At 40.6% G+C, this 24,079-nt stretch overlaps 1 protein-coding gene and 1 long non-coding RNA gene across 6 annotated transcripts in view; both read left to right on the plus strand.

Moving 5' to 3' along the window:
* The window catches only part of nhsl2 (NHS-like 2), a 119,023-nt gene that overhangs the window by 86,627 nt on the left and 8,317 nt on the right, over nt 1-24,079 (plus strand). For all 5 annotated transcript variants that reach the window (XM_015037413.1, XM_015037414.1, XM_015037415.1 and 2 more), the window contains 2 exons: nt 16,942-17,084; nt 21,119-21,368. In XM_015037413.1, coding sequence (XP_014892899.1) covers nt 16,942-17,084; nt 21,119-21,368 — 393 coding nt within the window. The remainder of the gene's footprint in view (nt 1-16,941; nt 17,085-21,118; nt 21,369-24,079) is intronic.
* Nucleotides 2,746-13,614, plus strand: LOC106950508 (uncharacterized). The gene is made up of 3 exons (XR_001425621.1): nt 2,746-5,289; nt 9,951-9,954; nt 13,604-13,614. It is a non-coding gene; the product is annotated as an uncharacterized LOC106950508 (long non-coding RNA).

Here is a 24,079-nt window from a genome sequence, read left to right on the forward strand (position 1 = left end):
GCATCTCTGCTATAGTAAGCTACTTTTATGAAACGTGGTGTGTGCTGAAATCTGCACCGAGGTGCAAGGATATAATAAGTAAGACTATAGTTAGTGCGTCACTGATGGCTAATTCTGGCCAACCCAAAAAAAAAGAAACGGCATAAATGTATAATGTCTTCTGCTCGGAGTCTGAAAAAGATTCAACACAACGCCTCCGGCCGCAAACCATATTTTGCATAACAGCAACAATAACAACAGACAGAAACTTTATTCCAGACTCAAACAGACCCACTTAACCACAACCACCTGAAAACAAGATCACAAACAGTTTATTTCGGTTAAATAAATAAAAAGTTCAAAGTGCTTTAGGTCATATAAACAAAGTACAGTAGCATGTTGTGAAACAAGCAATAAATATTACATTCGGTCATCATTGAAATCATCAAATATATTGATCGATGTTCCACTAACTACTAATCAAATTCAAGATTACTTGATTGATCCCAAAGGGAAATTAAATGTCTTCAGCTTTTCTTTAAAGGAACTTGGTGTTTTGGCAGCTTTTCCGTTTTCTGAAAGTTTGTCCCAAATTGGTGGATGTTGGAAGCCGAATGCTCCGTGTTTGGTTCTGGTTCTGGTTCATGTTACACGTGGTCTCAGAAACAGACATAGTGGTGGTACTGTAGGGATGTGAGGCTCCTTGGATTACTTGCCGTAATCGACAGAGTCACGACTCTCTACCAGAACATCCTGCAGGAGAAAGTCCAGCCGTCAGTGCAGAACTATTGGTTAAAACTTTGGTTATGCATCATGAATGATTCAAAACTCCCCAGAAAACAAGTTAAGTTTTGAAGCAGCCTATCCAAAATCTGGTCTATAATTTTGTAACGTAACCTGAAGAACGCCGTTCATAGTCACAAATCCTCAAACTTGGCAAATTTGAACCATTTCTACAGAGTTCAGTTTTCTGTTTGCACTCGTTATGTCTATCCAACATTAAAATCTGTTTGACGAATTGGTGACAAAAAAGCAGAAACCCTTTTTCACAGCACTGTATGTCTTGTGGTTGTGGTTTGTCCCAAAGCGAGAGATCAGAAGCTCGATCGCCTCGATAACTTCAAGAGAAGTACAAGTTTTGTGGCTAAATCTCCAATTTTTAGAGGCTTTGCGTTTTGCTTTCTCTCGCCTCTCCCGGCTCAGTGAACCCTAAGCTTGTCTTAAGAAGAAATATGTTGTGTTTTCAAACAGCTTCTTCCTCTGACTTCATTTTTAAAAACCTGACTGATACTGAAGACAGCTAGCTCTGACTTTTCTTTCTGCGGAAAGAACTTCCCCACCGAAGAGTGTTGTTGTGCCTGATTGAAGAATCAGTCTGGCCAGGACTGGCATCATTGTTTCCTCTGGTCTTCAAGGGAAGACGGGTAAAGATGACAATCGATTACTAATGAAGGCGTTGTAAGTTGCTAAGCTACTGAGACATTAGTTTACTAAAAGTTGTAGAGCAAGTTGCTCCAGTTGCTGAGTTTTGCAGCCGCCTGTTCGTTCGGCACGTTGACGTTTCGGGCTTATCGAGGTCGCCGCCGCCTCGTCTCTGCTGCACATATAAAATTTTGATGAATCCGTCAATGTTGCATCAATATTGCAGAGTGAATGCTTATTTGAATGTGGAAATGCGGTATTAAAATTTCATTCCGTTTCACCTTGTGTGTACGAGCAACACTGGATACAACTCGATTAGGAGCGACGCTGCTCTTCTGCTCGCTCGCGCTCCTCTTTATTGTCTCTAATCAATTGTTTTCCGTTTGATAAAAGCTCTCTGAACAGGATGTGTGCAAAGGGAAAGTACTTTTAAAAGTTCTGAGGGAGCGGAAGCCGATTAATACGCAGCGCGACGTTTTCAAGGCACATCTTGTCACGTCGTAACCACAAACTTCAGTGTGTCCAGTCTGGATTTTATGTGACAGCTCGACACAAAGTGGTGCATAAAGGAGGAAGGGAAACAATGCTTCTTTTCAAAACGTCTCGCGAATATAAATCTTAAAAAGGTGGCCGCATTCGTATTGTTGTATTCTTGAGCCGGTACTTTGTGGAATTACCCTTCACTACAATCACAGCTGTGCCAACTTTGCTCTGCTTTATGTAGAGACAGACTTATTCACCCACTCTTCCCAACTCAGCTGAAGCTCAACCAGGCTGGATTCGAACTGGGACTTCGTCTAACGGTTATTTTGTTAATCATTAGTTGCAGCCCTGATGTCAGAATAATCGATTAAATAGTCTGATAAAACAGTTAGCACATTTTTCAGATTTTTCATTTAACCACTAGAGCTTCTTTGATAAAATATTGAAAATATGTAAAAATCGCCAGTAAACAAATTATTCAATTTCTTTATAAAAGAAGAAAAATAAACATTTTATTACCTAAAATGCAATAAGATAGCATTCCTTTAGCATACGGGTGAACATTTGTAGCAAAGGACCTAAAAAAAAAAAAAAAAAAAAAAAAAGCAAAATAAACATCAATGCAGTTATAGGGCTGATTTGACTTTTTTCAATTAATAACTGGGTAGTAAAAGGTGCTTAATGGGAGAATTTTACAGAATTTGAACCAGGTGAAGATAAAACTATTCTGAGTTGAATACATTTACAGACAAAGAAGGGTCTTCATCCAAAATGCAAAATATATGTATTTTTTGTACAGTTTTGACTTAATTACTACTTGTTTCTTTAATCTGTATACTCCAGTTAGGGATTAATCGATTACCAAATTAGTTGATTATTATTTCAATAATCGATTAATCACAATTAATTGTTTCAGCCCTTCTTTGAACATCAATTCTGAAGAATTTCTCCACAGATTCTCTCCTGTATTGAAGTCTAGACTTTGACACACTTTGATCCAAACCGTCTCATTGTTGCTGCATGTTTAGGGTTCTGGTCCCACTGGAAGGTGAACCTTCTTCTCTAGTTGAGCTTCCACTGACCATAGAATTACATAAATTGGGATTATGAAAATAAATGTTTCTTTGTTTGCGTTAGGATGAGGTGGTTTCACAGCATTGGGCGGAAAAGACGAAGAAGACGACAGGATGATGGCGATTACTTGGATTGCAGCTGAACCACACTTATTCCAGTGTGAATTGAGAAGTGAGCTGGTCTGAATTTAAGTCAAGACCTGGATCTAGTTTGGGAGTTGAAGGTTGACTTGACACAGGCTGAACTTGAAGGAAGCCTCCTCAAAAACCTCACAGCTGAAAGTGAGCGGCAGAAGAATGAATTTTCTTTAAAACAGAATATTCTTTGGGGTTTCCTACGATTTCAGGTCACTGTAGCTTAACCCAGAGTTTTTCAAACTGGAGGGGTGGAAAAAATTTAATAAAAAACGTTCATCATATTGTTTTTAGTCATAAAATCTAATCTCTTCTTCAATCAATATTGTAGAATATGGGGTAGAAAAACTTATTAAAATGTTATTTGCCTTTCTCAGCTTTCTGATTGGCTGCCAGGCAAATTCACCAAGCTGCTTTGCTCCTCAAGCTAGCTTAGTGTAGCCAGCTAATATCAGAAGGTACGAGGCAGCATTTATGCTAAGCAAATATGATTATTGTAGAGACAACAAAAGTTGATGATTGCATTGTCCGTACTAATGAAACTAATCCTGATTCGGGAGCCATGGTTTGGAAAAGTTTGGGAACCCCTAGCTTAACCTAAAACAGGATACAGTTGGATTGATATGCATGTCTCCTCTCTTAGCATCATATCTATAACATATTTTTTGTACATTTAAAATGGCGCGGCTGCAAATCCGTCAAGTAATTTCACCGAGAACAACGAAGCGACGCGACTCTTACAGTTTGTTTCACATCCACACGACGATAAGATGTTCGGAAATCCCTTAAAAGCAGACGAAGTGAATTATTAATGCCTCCTTTGAACCACATGTTGTGTTTTAGGAACGATAGCTCTGCAGCCTTTCAGGTATTTGTACTCACGTTCTTTAGGAACACAGAGAACTGATGAAAAATGAGGCATTCTGGGAGCTCAGATGTTCCCACATCATCATTTGACCGTTTTCTGATTATTAAGATTTCAGGTGTGATTTGCTTCTGTTTGATTTGTTCCATGCAAAGTTACAGCTACCCCATCTTACATCTCTGTCCGTCTCCTCTTTTCTATCCATCCCCTTTGCCTTTTTTATTTTCTTTTTCTCTCTGTGTGTGTTTATGTGTGTATTACGCCCGGTATTGTCTGACACAGGCTGGCATCTTGTGTACGATGAAAATAAGATGGATGAAAACACTCGTGGGTGGACGGCATCAATGGTCGCGCAGAACATGCGTGTGTGTGTGACCATTCATCACTTCTCCGTCGCTCGGCGTTCCTCTCACTCCCTGCTGTGTGTGTGTGTGTGTGTCAGTATTGTGTAAGTTTCTGTACATCTCCCCGCTTCGCGTGTCCGTCTGTTTGGGCGTCTGTTATATAACACGGAGGCGAACCAGCTGTGGTTTCCCTGGCCGTCCTCGCCCTCGCTCTCCCGCTGGCCTTCGCTCCATAAAATATTCATGCTCTCGCCCGCTCCTCAACACTCTTCTTCTGCCCTCCATATTTATGAAGCCGGCCGTCTACCTCTGGTGTTGGGCGGATTGAGATCCTCGTGGCCGGAAAGATTTATGCAAGATTTATTTTACTTGTTGCCGCGGAGTGTGTGCGCGCGCGAGACAGTGATCCTGGTCAACGGCCGCCCGCCTCGCTAAACATTAGCATATGAAGCATTAGCATACGAAGCATTAGCATACGAAGCATTAGCATACTGGGGTGTGTTCTTAAAGACTAACAGAATTTGGTGTCTCTTTCATCCTCCTCTGCGCTACTTTACAATTTATGATCGGTTTGATTAAATGAGTGCCTAAAGGATATTTTGAAACTTTGGAAATGAAGGAAATTTATTTCTGATTGACAATGATTGCTATCAGACTGAGTTGCTAAAATCGCACCAAGAAATACACGACACGACTTGAACAACGTATCATTATATGAGCATATGACATCAGTCGATAACCAATGATTATTGATTAGTTTAAAATATTTGACATGCAGCCAAGTTGGTGGTGTGACCTTCACTGTTTTATCCACAATTTTCACTCCACCCCGTTGTAGTTTTTTATTCTTCAGTAGTTACCAAGCATAATAGTGAAACCTGAAACTGCTGCTGCACAAGTTACTCAACAGGTTGTTGCTAGGTAACCAAAGGGAGAGTTAGTGAGTTGCTAGGAAACCAGAGTGAGTGAGTCAGTTGATTCTACCAACGTTAAGCTGATGGTGAGAGGTTGAGCTTCTAACGCCTTTCCTTTGCCTACATCTCCCAGAATGCTGTGCGGTTCTGGACCGGAGTTCAGTGAATATATTTCTACATATTGAATATTCTATCAGACATATTTTCTACTGACATGGATCACGTGTTTATCATGATATATATGTATTATTATTGATTTATTCTCAACCCCTTGAATGCACTGATCAACTTTTTTTTTTGGGCCAGTATTTGAGGATAGGTTTTTGTAAATCTATGTAAACTATTCTGATTTCTCTTTGTTCAGTATATCTTTTTTCCTAGCATCTGGTATTCATTAATTGTTTATATGAAGATGAGAAATAATATCCTCAATGGCTGCCGTTATTTTTCAATTTAAAAAGTGGAAACATTTTTTGTTTTTTGTCTAATGTACAAAAATAAACTATCTTCTGGAAAAAGCATCTCTAGTTCATCGTAAACATAAAAGATATTTTTACCCGTGACCGGACTGGAACCAGAAGACCCGACTCAGAATATAATTCAGCCACAGACTTTAGCAGGTTCATTTCAACTTTTTGGCGAGACCAGACGGGAGAAGAATTTAGAAAATTCAGACATCCTGGAATTAATCCCGACTCAGATCTCCTTTAAAATGCGCCTCAGACCTAATCCATTCACCACCGCCCAACCACATCTGAGCCCTTCTTGCTGGAATTGAAGAAAAGAACAAAACCTTTTCATAGAGGCATATTTGGGTCGTTGGAGGAGCAAGTTAACTCACTTGTTGTTGCGAGTATTTTAACCGACTAAACATGGTGCCCAACGTGGTTTTCATTAATCTACATTTATCACCAAGTGTTCTTGCTTTACTGCCTGGACTTCAAAGCTGGTACAGTGATGACAGATGGACTCTCCGACTCAGATTTACAAAAACAAGACGTTTCGAGCCACTTCTTTCCTCCCCGCTCCTCAAATCTATATCGCTGCTAAAAGCTTCTCCTTCGCCAGCACTCTTCGTTTTCCAAGACGTACACAGCGGCCGCATCTTAATTGCATTTATCAAGTCTCCACGACCATTAATCACCAGATGTTTAAGTTTACCCTTTGGATTAATAGTCCACTTTTCATTCCTTACGTCTCTCTGTCTTTGCAGCCAGACGGGGTTCCTGCTTCATAGCGCTGCGATGATTCATGAGGAAAAGCTTAAATATTCATATTTGTTTCTTCTCCTCTGCACTTTGCATATTTTATAAGTCTTTCTTCAGGTGGCTTTTATTCAATTCTACATTTCAGTAGAGTTATTTCACCGTGTTGGTGTAGTTTTTGCTTTACTTGTGGGTGATACGATGCACTAAAAGCGAATGGTGAAGCTTGTGGTGAATCTGCTTAATTTGACAGCTGAGGTCTTGATCGGTTAGGCCGATGCCTCGGATGCTTTTATCACACTACGCCGCTTTGATTTCATAATTTGTTGTAATGAATTATTCCGGTGCTCAGACAGATGAAGGGGAAGAAAGATTAAGTCTTATTTCGCTGGCACGCACGCAACAGACTGCGGTTTGCAACGGGTTAACGCAAACAGCAAGCAATGGTGGTGCTCAGATTCAGCACCTCCGTTTCAGAGGAGTTGGTGAATTTCCAACTGATCCCAGTTATCAAGCTGATCCGTCAAGTTCAGTTTGTTAGGAATAAAGTTTTCTAATCTAAGGAAACCCAGCAGATGGCACTGAGTCACTTGCTGCGCCTCCACTGACCATCAAATTGAGCGAATTGGAATAAATTCGCTCAATTTTGAAGAACATTTCAGTTTTCGACGAAGAGTTTTTGAGATGATGAGATTGTTTAAATTGTTGAAATTAAAGTTTTTCACAAAACTTGAATGGAAAAGCTTTTTTTTCCTACATCATGCAGGTCATGTGACCAATAACCAGATGTTAGTGCTGGCAGAATAAACGAAGAAGAAATCATTAAGTGACAGGAAGCTGATGGCGCAACGTGACTTATCGCCTGAATATTTACAAAGTTTTGCACACAATTTTAATGGAAACGCAGCTCCTCCTGAAGGACAGTAAATTATATTTGCGAGAGTAACAAGAAAACTTCTCTTTAGAGAAGATAATCCTCTGGAAACTCAGTAAAACAATAATGTATTTATTTTTTATTTGGTTTAATTCTAAATCAGAAAAGTGCTTTAGTTTTCCCTGAATTAGAAATGATGAAGTGCTGCATTAAAATTTCATGTGACATAAAGCGATTTTGTCCATTGAGCAGTGCTTATATATTCCCTGTTTTTATACTGAAGCGATTAAAGCCATACTGATCAGAAGATAAAAAGAAAATCTAGGCATTAATGTTTTCTTTTTTTAAATAAGAGGAGTGTATTTGGAAAGATAAAGGAGTTTCTCCCCCCGTTTTTCTGCGTCTCGGCCTCTAAATGACAAGCATAACGAGTCATTTGCTAATTTAAAGCCACACTATGTTGAGATGTGTGTGCTAATGGATTTGCTTTGAAGCAAACAGAAAGCCTTAAAATCGTAACTCATTGCTTATTAGCACACAACATAAAGGGAAAAACCTTTTTTTGTGTAGATTAGAGTCTAAGTCTTGGAACTGAACAAAATATTTTGTTTGGCATTTAACGTTAAGAGGTCAATAAAATGAATCTTTTATCTGAGCTAGTCTTTTATGACTGCGATTCTTTTGCAGATCTTTCAGAGTTAATGTCTGGTCCTTACTTGGCCTCTTTCCTCTTCCATATGCGCTTCTAAATCGTATGTGTATCCAGTTGTTTTCAAACCAGTCATGTCTGGTTTTTGGGACATTGGTAAGAGACGTGTGTCATGATTCTGCACCAGAAAATGCCAGACGCGGTAAAGCAGGACGCAAACATCGTCTGGAAATTATGATTTTGAACTTATGAAAGAAGTTTGTGTCACTGAAGTGCATCTTATCACAGTCCCACCGCTTCACATCTCAAGCAGATTTTCCTGCAGTACGCTGCGGTGTGACGTCGCTTTCAGGACCATTCATTAGTAGTATGAACGACCACGCAAAAAAAAATAAAAAATCAGATTTGTGACACCAAATGCAAGAGAAGCATTTCTCCCCTGCTCTTCATCTTCTGATTTAACAGAGCCTGATTGTGTTGCTTCATCTCTACATAAAGCAGGGAGAGAAAGTAGCTGAGAAGTTTTGGGAAAGCTTCCAGTAGTTTTCAGGAAAGCAGACACTTACTTTACGGAAAGTCCTTGGCTGATTTAATGACACAGCACTCCAGGTTTTGGGAGACAACAGTGCAAGTTCACTAGAAGTACCCAATAAAAGTTCTTGAAAACCAAGAAATTACCCTATAAGTTGCGGTAGAGTAATGAACCACACGAGTTTTCCAAATGTACCTCATTAGCGCCATGGAAGCAATCGGGAAGTTCATGAAAGTAAGTAAGACGTCTTTGGAATGTCCTCTAGCGGATCCTGCTGTACATTTCATGGATTAATTGGAAGCTTGATGAAAAGTAATCTCTGTAATCTTTGTATACAAATACCTGTTAAAAGTTCCCAGGGTAACACAGACAGTTTGGGAAAGTACATGGTGGGTTTCGGAGAACATCGTCTAAGTTCAAGAAACGATGTACCGTGTGCTTGCAGTGCTTTCCTGTTCAGATTAATTGAAGAGGAAGATTCTACTTGTTTTTTTAATTGTGTCAAACTTTTCAACACTTTGAGAAATAAAACGAAAGCTTGAAGATGCAGCTGAAAATTTTACCAAATCCTCTCACTATAACCAATTTCACTTTAGGCTGAATGCTAGTCCAACATTTACGTGTAGGATCTATTTTTCAGTTAATAAATCAAAAAACTAAATGTTTGAGTTTGATTAAAAAAAAAAAAGACAATTTCACTCTTAAAATCTGATCACCTCACTCACTCACACACACACACACACACACACACACACACACACACACACACACACACACACACACACAAAAAAAAAAACTTATTTATTGCTTATTTTCTCTTCCAAATGTGGACAACGATTCTAATCTGGACTTCCTCAGCCCATTACTATCCTGATAGTTAAGTCACAACCCTGCTTACATTTTCATTTAGCCGACACAAACTAGGTCGCTAACTGTCAACTACGTCCTACTGGGTCACAAACCTCCTTTTTTTTTTTTTCTTCCTTGGGACACACACGCTTTCAAACACTGGCCCTTTTTCCTGTAATGGATTGATCAGTTGTGCGTGCTAAATCCCAAGGACGCAGACATGACATGAATGTTAGTGCATGCAAACACACTTGCACATGCATGGCATCAGGCACGCAGGCTACTAGACAAACAACCTCTCTCTCTCTCTCTCTCTCCGTCTCTTGCCCCTCCATAAACCCCTGCCTCCCCTGGCGGTGGTGAAAGAATGTATTGTTAATATCAGCCTTCCCCAATCCGTCTTCCAAGGGGAAAGAAGAAAGGATGACCCAAATTTGACATGACCGGGGTGCAATATTGTCAATGCTGGCTGGGGGTTTATCTTTGAGTGGCTGCACTGTAAACAAGCGAGAAAATGTTTTTATTTATTTATTTTTACCCATAGTCGTGAGGCCGTTGAGTTGCGTAGATCATTAAATTAAATTTTTTTAAAATCATTGACTAAATGAAACTTTAGCACGAACCAGTTTGGTAATGCGGTTATGCATGAACACCTGAAGTCACACAATGCACAGGTTAGTAATGCATGAGTGCTTGGCTCGCTTGTCTGGTCTACCGAAAAGGGGGTGGGTAGGCCATTCTTAACCCCTGTGTTTGTTTGTGTGTGTGTGTGCACCAGTGGGAGTGACCGGCATACCTTTACACCCCAAACACCAATAGGATCCCTCCTCCTCCCCCTTCCCTCCCTGGTTTTCCCACCACAGTAGCCTGCAGTCATTTAGCAGAGCTGCACTCAGCAGACCCCGGCTGCTATCTGCAGCGTGGATCTACGTCTGTTTACCTTCCCTCTCCCTCCGCTTTAAACGCTGCCGTCTTCAAGACCCCGTCTCCTCACGGTCGGCGCGTGCACCACGGCGGGCGGCTGTCTGCAAACTTTAACCTTTAACGGTGGACCACGCGTCGGCGCTGGACGAGAGATTCTGCAGTGCTTTTAGTGAAACCTGGAGTTTTTTTTTTTTTATGTAAGTAAAAGTTGCAATGCCTTCAAAGAGAAAAGATTCAAGGAAAGCGTGTATCAATGAGTGACGCATCAGTTTCTTATTGGTAAAGGTCTGTGCTACATTCCTGATTCAGTGAATTACTGTGTCAGTATGCTGAAACACCCAAATTGATTTGGCTTGTTTCCCCCTAAACCTTTTCGTTGTCATAATTTTTTGTTCATATTGTGAGATGAAAGAATGTCTCTAAGCATTCAGCGTTGCTGATTAGTGTGGCTTAGTTTGTAACTTTGTGTTACGTGGGTTATGGTTTACAAATATCTTGTTTACTGAAATTGCTTTAGTTTTTATAGACAAGTGGTGATTAATATTCTTGAAGAGTTTTAGGAACCGCTTTGTTTCTTTTTCACTCCAAACCTTCACATTGTGCCAAGACGCTTCCATGTCCTATCCATTTAATGAAACATTTAAGTAACGCACTTCGATTTATCGGACTAGTCTATAGTGAAATTGTCTATATTGACACTTTTTCAGTAGAACAATCCATCTGAATGAATCTTTACTGCTTTAATCCACTCATCGTCAATAAGTAGCAGCCATGAATGCAGCTAAGCAGCTTTGGACGGGACTTTTTACCATTAGCCAGCTGTCAAGACACTTACTCAGACACCCAGTGGGTTTGCATTCATGAACATCGGGGTATGAAGTGAAAACTGCAAACAGTAGGTGTTGAAGAAAGGAAGTAATGTGTTGTAATATTTTGACTCTTCTGACTTGAATCCATTCAACCATTTTTATGCCTTCTTAGAGGTGATCCGGGTCACTGGAGTGGCTGGAGCATATCCCAGCAGGCATTGGGTTGAGAGGCAGGAAACTCCATCTAAAAGTCTCCATCAGTCCATACAGAGACGCAGAAGACAGACAATTACGCACACACACTCGATTACAACCAAGAGCTGCTATAGATTTGCTTAATGGAAACACACCAGTTTGAAAAAGAATCATGTTTTTCAATAAGACGTCTTTGGTTTTTCAGCTGTTAAGACGTTTATAACAGATTTATTTCGCAAAACTGCATCACATAAATTACGTGACTAACAACTGGATGTTACTGACGAAAACCAGAAAGACGACGACAGGAAAGAGTAGAAGGATGATGGTTTATTTTTATGTGTTTTTTTGGACAACGAGGCGCTGGCTCCCCCAGAGTTCTCACAGTTCATAAAACGTTGTGCATCATTACAACGTGTTGAATCTGTTCTGTAAAATCAACGACTATAATTTCCCCAAAACGGCTCAAACGTAACCACTCCCAAGTATAAGGGTTTTGTTGCTCCAACGCCTCCTCTGCAATTGTAAACCTGTGTTTCTTCAACATTAGCATTTGTATTAGAAACGCATCTATATATAGATTGATGGGTGTAAATTGGTGCTCAATGTTTGTGGCCTTTGTCAGACCTGCAGAAATTGGACTTAATAAAACGTCATGAAGTTGTTCTAGTATTACAAATCCCCATCGTCAGTTTTCTGTTTGGTATGCTGTTTAAAGCTTTTTGCTAAACTATCAGATTTTCTTGGCGTCAGACCTGAGTGAGGAAACGAGAGGGAGACATAAAAGTGACGGGATGCTCGAGGGAGCCGTTTCTGCAATTGTCATGTGTTGTGCCTTGATCCCGCATTTTGAATGTTCGCCGTGGCGCTCTGCTGCTAACGATTCCTGTTCTGCTCGGCAACGCTCGGTCTGCGTTTCGCATTACTCTGACCCTACGGTCAGGGGAGCCAGAGCACTCGGATTGGCACGTCGAAATAAAAATACTTATATTTCAGCTACCTCTGAATGCGGTCTGGGGTTGGGTTCGTTTTAATTCCTGTGTCATGACTTTCTGAAATCCATCTGGATCATTGTGGGTAGGCCTAAAGCTGATTTTGGCACTCTGAGCAAAAGCCTCGGGGAACAAAAAGAAGGTGCTCTCGCTCACTTCCAACTGCGAGATTATTTTTACCACTTACAGACCTGGGCACACTCTGCCAGTAGCTTTGTTCCTCTTCCTTTACATAGTACCATTAATATGTACACATATAGACTCACTGGTGGGTAGAATGAATTGTCTTCCTTCGTCCTTTTTTGTCTTCCTTCCTTTTTTTTATTATCTTCCACTGCTGCGACTTTTCTGCTTCCCCTCCTAACTCCATCTATTTCTGTCGTATTACTTTGCCCTTGGCTTTTTACCCAATCATTTTTTCCCCCAACATTGCTCTGTGTCTTGTCATTTTATAGATCAGATTTTACTTCCGTTTATATTTTCCAAAGAAATATCCATTTGAATGTCTTAATTATTTCCACTATATCTGCATTACATTAGCCCAGAAGCATATAAATCATTGTTCCATCTCCAATAAGTCTCTTTCTTTACTTTCCCACCTCTCAACTGCACCCTCTATTTTTTTTTCTCCTTTTCTTCGTCTGCCATTTGCCTCACTCTTGCTCCTCTCACTCTTCCTCTCCCAAATCAGTTTGTTTACCCCCTGCATCTTCATACTCTTGCTGACTCCTCAGTTCTTTGGGCCACTGCAGTCTGGAAAGAGACGACTTTTAGCTCCTTTTCACTGTTTATTATCTGGCTGATCCAGCTACTTTTGCATGCAGCAGTCAGGCAATTTTTAATCACCGCAAAATTGATTATTTTCTCTAACGAGCACCCGGTGTGTAATATGCCTCAGCGATGGTAGGCGGAGGGGAACGTACCTCATTATGACAAGTACGGATTGGCCGGTGACCTTGCTGAGGAGTTAGAAGCTGTGAAATGTTAAACGCTTTGCGACCGTTTGACTATCAGCTGTCCCGTTCAAGTGATTGATTAGGGAAATCAATAATTAATTATTGATTAGTTGTGGAGGAAAACGTATTATAAATTTGTAAACAACTCAACATTTTGGAATAAAAAAAGTGTTTTCCAGTGAGAATCTTCAAGCAGTTTAGCTTAGCATTTTTGGACTGGCATGAATGCTAAAGCCTGGGGAGTTTTTTCCCCTTTAAATAAAAAATATTTTTAAAAGCATAGCTGTTGAACTATTACAATAGGTTTTTCTTTTTTAATTGAGTTTATGTAGAACCGAGTTGCACTGAAGCAAACCTGCGCTCTAGCCAAAGGTTTATGTGCTAGCATGCTCTTCAACACAAGTTTAGCTAGCTACACCCACAACATGCTAGCTTTTTGACAATTCAGCTGCCTTTTAGATGCATTTGCCAATTAAGCTAGCTAGCTAAGTGGTGCTGTTTGATGACAGGGAGCACATAAATTTTAGACACACAACTTACCTGTTGTATGTGTCTGAGGAGTTAGCAGTTGTTGAGCATTGATGGTTTTCTGGTAAAAGTGAGGCAAACATTGCTGCTGTTTTGGTCTTGAACCAACCCAGAGATGCCATTTTTGTCCAATCTCAGTCATACTATTAAATCATGAACTCTGACCTTAACTGAAGCAAGTGATGAGTTTTTAGATGGTTTTCGGTGACATCCTTGATGAGTCATTGATGGTCTCCTGGAGTAATTTTGGTAGACCGTAATCATTTGGGAAGGTTCACAGTCCCGTGTTTTATTCCACTGGTGGTAATGACTCTTAAGTGCGGTTCACATAAAACTGGAAGCCATAGAAGTGAAACCCTTTCCAGGCTCCCAGCTGCCTTTCTTCTCAGCTGTTATTGAATATCTCTTATGCGTTTGCTTTTGCTTCCTTCATTTTCAGACAGGTTCTGTAAGTTCAGCAGAAAATGAGACTTGGATGTGATCTGAATACAGCCGTCCAATGATTGTTGTTCATTCAAAATTTGTCGCGGCGGGTGTGTTTACTTTTTCCTCATTGACTCAGGTTGACATGCATATCTGTTTTCCCTTAAGAATTTTAATCATTTAAAAATGACTTTTAGGATTTACTTTTACCAACTTTTTTAAAAGTTGTGAAAGCATGAGTTGTATTATTTCATTTAAGCTCTGTTTTGCAGTAAATAGTAGCCAGTGTGATCCCTTTTGTAATTAATAAGCAGAGGGAGCAAAAACAGCAACCAGATTAACTTGGTGAGTGTTTGAACTGGAAAGAGGCAGAGTCTGTCTCTAATTTATGAAACATGGCCTAAAAAACCTCGAAGATTCTACAGCTTACCGCCATCTATTCTGCCTTTGTGTAGTCATTTTTTAAACTTTCCACACTTTTTTTTTCCCAGCTACAACTATACCCAGCTGTATTTTAGTTGAAACATTTTGGTATAACAACCTTGTTTAATCATTTTTTAAGTGCACTGCTTCAAGATTTTCTCACTTTGCGTTGATAAAACATTTGCAAAGTTCAAAACGTAACATCTTAACTTGTAGTGAATGATTTGGAAATGTCGAGCTCGCGGAGGCTTCCTGTGTTTCCTTTGATGTTTGGAGACATATTTGCACTCATACAGAGTGAGATCCCATAAACAGTTGTCTTCTGCTGGCAAGTTTCACTTGAGCGAGGAAACATGCCAAGAGCGATGATTCCCAGTGCCATTTAAGGCTTCACCAAAGCTGTGGGTGGTTGGACTGTCTGCACTTGTTCAAAAATGCAGCATTATTATTTAATACTCTGTTACTCTGCTGTTATATATTAATTACTGTGCATGATTATAATGTTGAATCCAAATCTCTCCCACGTTGCCTCGCTGAGTTAACGTCACCCACCCACCCTACTTTTCAAAAATTATTTGCATGCATAAAAAAACCTTTTTGCCGGAAACCAATGAAGATTAATAAATTAACTCAACTTCATCTTAAATCTTAAAGGGATCCACGACTAGTTGAACATGTTGGTCTGTTGTAATTTTCCTATCAACCATACGTTGTAGTTTGTGATAAGTAAAAAGTAAGAATTACTTCAAAAATGTTGTCGAGTTTATTGATAAAACTCAAGAAGTCAAGGTCATGGATGCTGACCAGAGCAGCCCACAAAACGTCTGGATTGAGACAAACTGCCTCAAAGTTTTTATGTGGTGTTATACATGGGATTTCTGCTGAAACAAACAGGCGTGGTCAGCTTGTTTTAACTATATCAGCCAGAGGAGCTAACATCATTAGCCGCAGCGGCTAACACCGTTAGCAGCGGCTAACGTGAAATCAAAACTCATAGTGACAAAGCAGATAATGACTGGATGATTAAAGTGACAGTGAAAGGGCTGAACGTTACTTAATGCATAAAAATGACTGTTTCAGCTGGACAGAAACAGTCATTTTGTAGGACGCAGCTAGCATACGTCATCTACCCAGAATGCATTGCAGTGTAAACGATATGGCGACGTCTGAGCGACTGTATTTGAATTTATAAAAACTAAACAGCCTACATATTTTTAACTGTGTTGCTTTTACATCTGAAAAGAAATGTTTCTAAAATAAAGTCTGTTTATCACAACTAATCGTGGACTAAGGGGCGCTCAGTCCACTCCATGGACAAATCTTTGAAAAGGACATTTATTAGTCCTGCATTTTGCAGATTTGACATAGTTTTTCCAGAAGAAATCTAGTTTAATTACTGCAAACATGTAGAAGAAGTTGCTGCAGTAGGATGATTTGAATCATTCATGCGTTGGAACGACCTAGTCAAAGTCCAGGGATAAATCAGATTGAGAATCTACAGTGAGACTTGAAAATCGGTTTTCACAGATGCTTTTCATCTCATTTGACGAAGCTTGAGTTATTCTTGTAAAGGCAGATAGATGGAGGGTTAAATACCTTTCCTTATGTTTTAATTGAAACTTGTGATCCCCCTAAAAACTATACAGTTGCATTGAAAAGTTGCTTTGCAGCCGTCCTCTGTTGGAAAAAACAGGCCATTTCCCAAAAGCCCAAGAAGTGATCACTGTGTTGTAATCTAAGATAACATGTCAGCCCAATACTAAACACCTCCAACTTTCTTTACTCTGTTTTTTGCTGGTATTCAACCGTGTTCAAGTTAAAACCCGTGTCTTTCTGATGCCGCCGTTTCATCAGCAGGATTGCATTGGAAACGTCCGTGTGTGCACATGTGTGTCAGACAGCTCAGTGGCGACTGGGGTTTGGGTCAGGAGTGTGTTTTGGGGGTAAAGGATTGGCTGAAGGGCTGTGAGGGGGAGTGGGTGTGTGGTTAGGAAGGTGGGGGTGGATGGGGGTTTTAGGAATCTGTTTACAATAGCTGGAGGGGGAGAGTTTAAGCTCCTGGCAAGAGGGAGAAACTCAGATATCCAAAAGGAGAGGGTAACTCGACGGAGAATGTTTGGTTTAAAGGAGAACAAGAGTCAGGAGAACCCAGGAGAGGATTAAATGTAAACCGAGGCAGACTGTTAAGCTGGCAGAAGGTGCGCCGGGGACTCGCAGGAGGGAGGTTTCCCTGTGATGTGAAGCAACAGCTCTGCTGGATCTTTGCTCTCAGCCATGCGCCTAAAATATTTGGTGTGTGAGTTTGTGTTGTGAGCTCCAGATTAAGTTTATTTGCCTCTCACTGTGTGTTTTTGTGCGCACGTGCAGAATTTGAGGAGCAGTTGTACGACACCAAGCTGACCGGCCAGACGTTTCGCCATCCATCCTCGCAGAGCTCAGACGACACGTCCACGTCGCTCAGCCGCTCGCCAGTCTCTCTCAACAGCAAGAGGCCGGACTTCATCTTCCTGGTAAACAAACACGCATGCAGGTTCTGACACAAAGCCTTTTCCTGTCTCGTGTTGCTGAACCCCTTTATAAATCTTTTCCACACTTTGTTTTGCTGGTAAACAAAAACACGTGGTTAGTAGTGATCACCTAAAGTCCTTGTTACCTTAAGATTCCCTCAGTTCTTAGTAGCATAGAGATAGTTGTCTGAGATATCGGTCCAGGTTGAGAAATGACTTCAGGTAGTTTTGCAGATCTGTCAGCTGCACATCCATGATCTGAATCGCCTTGTCTGACACCATCCCAAAGGTGCTGTGTTGGATGGAGGTCTGGTGACTATGGTAAATGGTAAAATGGTAAAATGGTCTGTACTTGTAAAGTGCTTCACCAAGTCCAGAGTACACTCCAAAGCGTGTCGCACTACATTCAACATTCACATACACATTCACTCTCATTCAACTAGCAACTCCCTGATTACGGACAAACTCTTACCACCGTCGCCCCAAACAACGATGGTGGCTTTGAACTGGGTGACATGCCCCATTATCAACCTGGAAGTGGCCACCAGTGGATGGGTACTCTGTGGTCATAAATGGTTTGACATGGTCCACAACGTATTCAAACATCACTCACTTGCTACTGAGATGTTCAAATATCCCTAGAACCAACCCAGCTTAGTCAGCAGGAGTGGTACTTGGTTTGTAGTTCATTTGTTTCAAGGTTCCACATGTTGTATGTTCAGAGATGCTATTCCACACACACCTTGAGTGGCTATGTGAGCTATACTTGATCTCCTACTTCAACAAGGCAACTGACTGCTGCTCCCTGGATATTTTCTCTCTTGTGGACTGTTCTCTGTAAACCCGAGAGACGGTTATGTGTGAAAATGCCAGTAGATGAGATGCTTTAGCCTGCCTGGCACCAACAAAAACGTTACGCCACTTTGTTCATTCCCTTTCCTTCTCCGTTCTGACGCTTGGTTTGAACTTCAGCAGGTTGTCAGGTTGTGTCTACACTGTGAAAACTAGCTTAACACATTGATGTTTAGTGTTTTATTTCTCTAACTTTTCAAAACCTTGCCATTCTATGAAATCCCACAGAGTCTTTCTGTGCTGGCTAGCAGGGGTGTACAGCTTCAGGAACATAATATTGTGCTGTGTTTTTCCTGTCTTTAAGACACAGTGCCTCTAACACATCAGGTGTAGGCATTCAGGTCAGTTGCAGATCCATCCAACTGGACACAAATAGTACTTGCATGGAGAGCGCAAACACTTTAAATACAATCTCATACAAAGACATTCTTTGAAATTGTGACAATGATATTTTGATCATGACTACGATTTGGGTTATGCCAAAACAATGTCCTGCACAACAAAAATATGGCAAATTAATGCTTCTGCTTGATTATTTTTGATGCTATGTCAACTATTGCAATTACTCTTCTAATTCTTGTGAAGTAAGTTGGTTTTTACTGAGCTTGAATATTTTCAGGTTAGTTGCTTTGTCCTTAACTCACCACAAGGGGATCATTTTCCACGCTACGTTGTATTTCTCAAGTTTTGCTCAAAACCAGTGCATCAGATGTTTAGCTGCTGACTAAACTGTATTCATAGCTCAAAATTATACTAAATATTCATGATGGAGAGATGATGCCTTTATTGCTTGGATGACTGAGATCATTGTGCCGTTATGCCAAAGCGCTAACTGTTGATCTAACATGAAGTTAGAAGGTGTCATCAATACCCGAGGCAGAAAACAAGAACCAGACCCAACTGGTTCTTGTTGATTGATTTCAAATCAGGAACTTATTTCTCCCAGTCAAAAGTGGTGAGAGAATCAACTTGACCTCAGAAGATGACATGGTTTGTTTTCTAGCAGACCTGAACATACCTGGGGTGTCTTATGTTGCTCCTGAAGGTTTGAACGAATTGGCTTTTGTACCAATTTTCTTTGTTTGGTTATTCTTCTACACCTCGGTGAAGTGGCATTGCATGAGATAAATTGTATTTCTGTAAAATAGTTTGAACCCAGTAATTAATTGCTTAAATCTACAATTGTCCTTCTTAGATCTTAGATTGTTCGGAGTCTTAGCGAACGCCACTCGGCGCTCTCAAACCCATTATGTTTACCCGGGCAAAGAGATTCCACAAAATATTACATGAAATTGAAAATACCTTTTGGATTTTTAGTTATTGTAGTTTAATGTGTTTTTTTTGTATGCTGTGACCGATGGGATGTTTTGTACTGCTTATGTTGTAGCTACAGGTGCATCCTCACGTCAATTCATAAGATATTTCCTGCTCTAAATTCAAATATTTGGGATAAAAATGCAAAGTGAAAAGTAAAGTTTCGCCAAAGGACCTTTCATTGACATTTTGTGAATTAAAACTTAAACGACAGGAACAATTTAAACAAGTTTCATGCTCTGTTTTCCAGTTTGTTCGGTGTGACCTTGGTTGGTGTTACTTCCCCTTCACTTCAATCGCTCCAGTTTCAGACTTTAATCACTAAAACAATACAGCGTGATTATTATTATTATTATGATTTTTTTCCCCCCCCATGAATCGAGCAAATGACAGCTAAAAGTTGTGTTGTGACTGAACGCCTCATTATGTTTATCATTCCGTTAACACAACAGGCTGAATGTGAATTAGCCGAAAATCTGTTGTACAGCGCGATCCACCCCCTCATTCAGATTCACCAGAATTAGTCATCATGCTCTTCTCTCTCTCAGCTGCTGTCTATAAACAGATCCTTAATGACTTAGTGTCTTCCAGATGGAAATATTATTATAATCCTTGGAAAAAAAGTAAAAAATCAAAACACCAGATAACATTAGTGCTGTCTGACAGGCATCTCCTGTACACAAAGCTGTTACTAATGGATTTTTGTTTTTTTAAAGTAAGAGGGGAAATTAATATATTTATATATTTTAGGACGAATGCGTCTTATGACTACGGTATCTGTAGCTGGATGTACTCTGGCTGCTAAGACTGTTTTCTTGGACGGCGTCACAAAGAATTCACGCCGCGTTTACTGCAGCACACTTCCTGCCCGTTACAGCTCTGTTAATCGAATGATTTTATTTGGGTTTTTGGCCGATTCCCGTTAAGCTGTCGTCGCTCCCCGCGCTTCTGCAGCAGCAGACAGACGGGGTTTTTACGTTTGTCTTTAAAGATGAACTGCAGTGTTTCCTGCACTGCAGAAGCAGTGAACTTTACATCTTGTCACGTCAAAAGCACAAACTTCACGAAAGTTTGTGTTAGATTTTGACACCGAGTAGGAAAAGTGGAGAAAGGGATACCTGGCCTGCAAGTCTTTTCAGCAGTCTGTTCAACATTTCTGTGGTGCGCATAGATTCTCAATTAAATTTTAATCTGAACTTTGACTGGGCCATTGTAGCCCAGCCCAAGTGCTTCATCTAAGTCATTTTATTGTAGCTCTGTGTTTTTGTTTCTAGTTTTCCTGATGGAAGGTTTCACAGTGTTGCTCTGTTATTAGCTGGATCCATTTTCCAGCCCACTCTGAATAGCTTACGCTTCTAAAGAAAAGCATTCCCACAGCATGATTCAGCCATCCCCATGTTTCACAGTGGGGCTTGTGTGTTCAGGAGGATGTTCAGTTTCAGATTTTCTCCATCCATACTATTTTAAATGCTTTTTTTGAGCAGAGGACCTACTTTCTTCCTATCTTTTATTTTGTTTTGGTTTGTTTGCTGTGGTAGCACCCATGGTCAGTTTAAGTTGCCGGTCATGTCCTGGTAGGTTTGTAGCTGTAATTTTTTTAAGCAAAAAATTATGAATGCATCTTGAGGAATTTATTGCACAATTATTTTCAGGGGTGTGAGAGTAAAGGTGGATGAAGAGAAATTCAAGTCAAACTTGGATTTTATCTGTAATATGTTTAAAAAAAACTTGAAAATATGTTTAAAAAAAATTCAAAAGGTATTAATTTCTTTAAAGTAACCGCCGTGTTTCCGTGTGTTTCTTTACCTATTAAGACAATATTCCTGTTGAAGAAAAACACAACCTCCCTTTTTACGTCTTCTTTCTTCCAGCCGGCGTCAAAGCAGCTCTACGAAGATGAAACCACCTCCTCCGTGTTTGGCTTGAGGTCTGTGGTCAACCCGTCACCTTCCCCGACCCCGTCCCCCTGCGGCTCGGATCGCCCCCCTCTGGGCTGGAGCAGCAACAACAGCAGCAGCAGCACAGCTACGTCCGCCACCACGGGGCCGCCCGTCGCCGAGAAACCGCGCTGGCACCCGTTACGACGCACGCCGGCTCACTGCATGCCCCTCGACGTTACAGGTACGGCAAACATATCGAAAACGCAAGAATGCTAAAGCGTTTTGAGGAGCTCTGGCCTTTTCTGATGACTGACGGACTTCGGCTGGTTTCTTGGCTGTCCATGCTTTGCTCCATTTCACATTATTGCACATAACTTAAATTCTGAACTTGCTCATTTTGGTTTCTTTCTATGTATGGACTACTTTAGTTTCTACCATCACCTGGTGAACATTTTATGTCAAAGCCATCTTTAGAAATAAGTTTACTATAGAAAACTGAGATGTATTTTTACAAATCCAGATGTGCCACTAACCGTGAACGGAGGCTGTACTGCCATTTATTTTGAAAACTGGTTAAAAACCTGTTATGAACTGCTGTCATTCCTATCTGCTTTATGGTCGATTCTGATTTTAACAAGAACTCTGTCTTAAAAAGGTGACATTATGTCCTCAGGTCAATAAGCACACAATGAAACAGGAACTATTCGTAATCTTATCAAGGCACTTTTTTTTGTTTTTTTTGTTTTGCATTTTCTGAGCGAAACACTGACTGAAGATGGTACACAAACACCAATATTATTATTTCAGGTCATTGGAGTACAAAAGTAGGCTAACGTAGGGCCTTTACCTTCAAACCTGGCCCTGTTACTGTACTTCTTGGAGCTGACAGCCCTAATGAGCCTCCGAGGAAGGAGCCTTCCTCTTGCATTGGATGGCCCCATAAACCGTGTATGACCTACTTTTGTTTTTTCTCCTCACTGTTGCTTCCTTATTTTTCTATACCTCTCATTGTTGAGGATTGAAAGTGTAAAATCCAAATTATATCAACAGATGGTAGTAAAATAAACCTTTTTAAAATTAGGATACATTACAGTCATCATCCTGCCTGTTTACTCTCAGTTAAAGGGTTTTACTGACAGTTACACGGGCATAAAGCGCATGCGCGCCCGATGACATGCTAAAATCACGGCGCCATCTGGTGGCCTGGCATGACAACTACACTCGGTTATAAAACAACGTCCCAAACTTTGAAGATCTGACAGAGAACCACTCAAGCCATCATATGAAAATTTAAATACTGCAACAAAAACCTAACAAGATATGGTTGTCCACCGAAATCGACAGGGTGGGCCGCGTCAAGGGAAGCCAGTGAGTGTTGATGGAAGGACGGATGGAGCCAAATACATGGAAATCCTTGGAGCATAAGACATGTCAAAGTTCAGACCTAAATATAACTGAGAATATGTAGGAGGGCTTCTTGTGAAGAAGATCGTTTGAAACAGAAGAGACATAAGATTTGAAACTGTAAGTGTGCTGAAAGACGGCTCTACTTAGCATTAACTCAGGGAGACTGAGTGAAAAAAATCATTTTTCTTTCACTTTGCCATTATTCCCTACATTGTGCCTTTCAATGACATACATTAAAGTTTGCAGCAACACAACAATATATGGCCTCACTGCTCTCTGCATCCACAGCTAACAGGTTGGTGTAGACAGGCGCTAGTCTCTCTCAAATCAGGATGACTTCATTTTCTCACAAGCCTATCGCGAGTCTGCTCTGCTGAAACAAGAATCGACGTCAAGAACATTTTCTCCTCATGACTGCATAACGCCCTCGCCACTCTCTGCCAGACCCTCTGCTTTGGATGTGTGTGTGTGTGTGTGTGTGTGTGTGTATGTGCTGTCAGCATGCCACGGTCAGCCTCAGCAGCATCTCTCTGACCCCGCCACTTCCACTCGTCTCAATCGAGGCTTCCTCTTGTTTGCGTCTCCCGTATGTGTGTGTGTTTCTGAGTGTGTGCGCGGACCTCCTGGTTTTTGGCATAGCAACTGCTTCGTCACCAGGTGCCTCTCCCCTCCTTTTCTCCAGCGTATCCATCTATAGTTAAACATCTCTTTCTCCTCCTCTCCGCTCAGTGGGGGTGGTGAGGGCGGGAGCTTCAGAGGAGAAGAAGGTCAGGTGAATTAATCCACGCCGGCGGTCTTGAATTGCGCGGGCATTTGTTCTGTCAGAGATAAAAGGCGAGCGGTGAAAAGGGGGGTACTTAAAGCTTCCTGGTCGATACCGATTTATGGTTTTCTTCTAGGTCTGACTGGTTGATTTATGCTAAGGATGATGCAAAAGAGGAAAATAAAATGTCCTGAAGGGTCTTCGATACAGGAAGTCATTTTTAATTCGTCAGAAAGCGAGGTATTTAAGAATTTATGCCTGTAAATGCATAAAAACATACAATCTAACCATCAGAATGAAGAAAGTGAATCAAATACATGCTTAGAGGAGAAAATGGTGGGAAAACCTAGTGATTCAATTAAAAAAATACTTTATTGATCCCAAATGGGACTTAAATGTTGCCGTAGCTCATATTAAATCCAGATTACTCAAAGAGTTATCGTAGATTGTGTCGGCTGTGGAAAGGGAAGCCTCCGATCGAAAACGCTTTTAATGGAAAAAACCTGAAAAAGTTAAGTTGCGAATCGGAGCCAATCAAGAAAAAAACAAAAAAACAAACGAGCCGGTTCTGATCTCTGGTTGATTATTTGGTGCATCTCCACTGAGATAAAGAATTTATTTTTTTGTAATTCAAAAGTATTTTTTATGGAACTGTACATTGTAGTTTCAACTTTTTCCACATTAACAGACAGGATGAAAAAGAAACAGAAAAAACTTACAAGCAAAGTATTTGGATACAAATATAAAATAAAGCAGTAACTCATTTTTTTAAAAATAAATAG

The sequence above is a fragment of the Poecilia latipinna genome, unplaced genomic scaffold (assembly GCF_001443285.1).
Source record: "Poecilia latipinna isolate Pla-1442-1.1 unplaced genomic scaffold, P_latipinna-1.0 Scaffold404, whole genome shotgun sequence".
NCBI classification, from domain to species: Eukaryota; Metazoa; Chordata; class Actinopteri; order Cyprinodontiformes; family Poeciliidae; genus Poecilia; species Poecilia latipinna.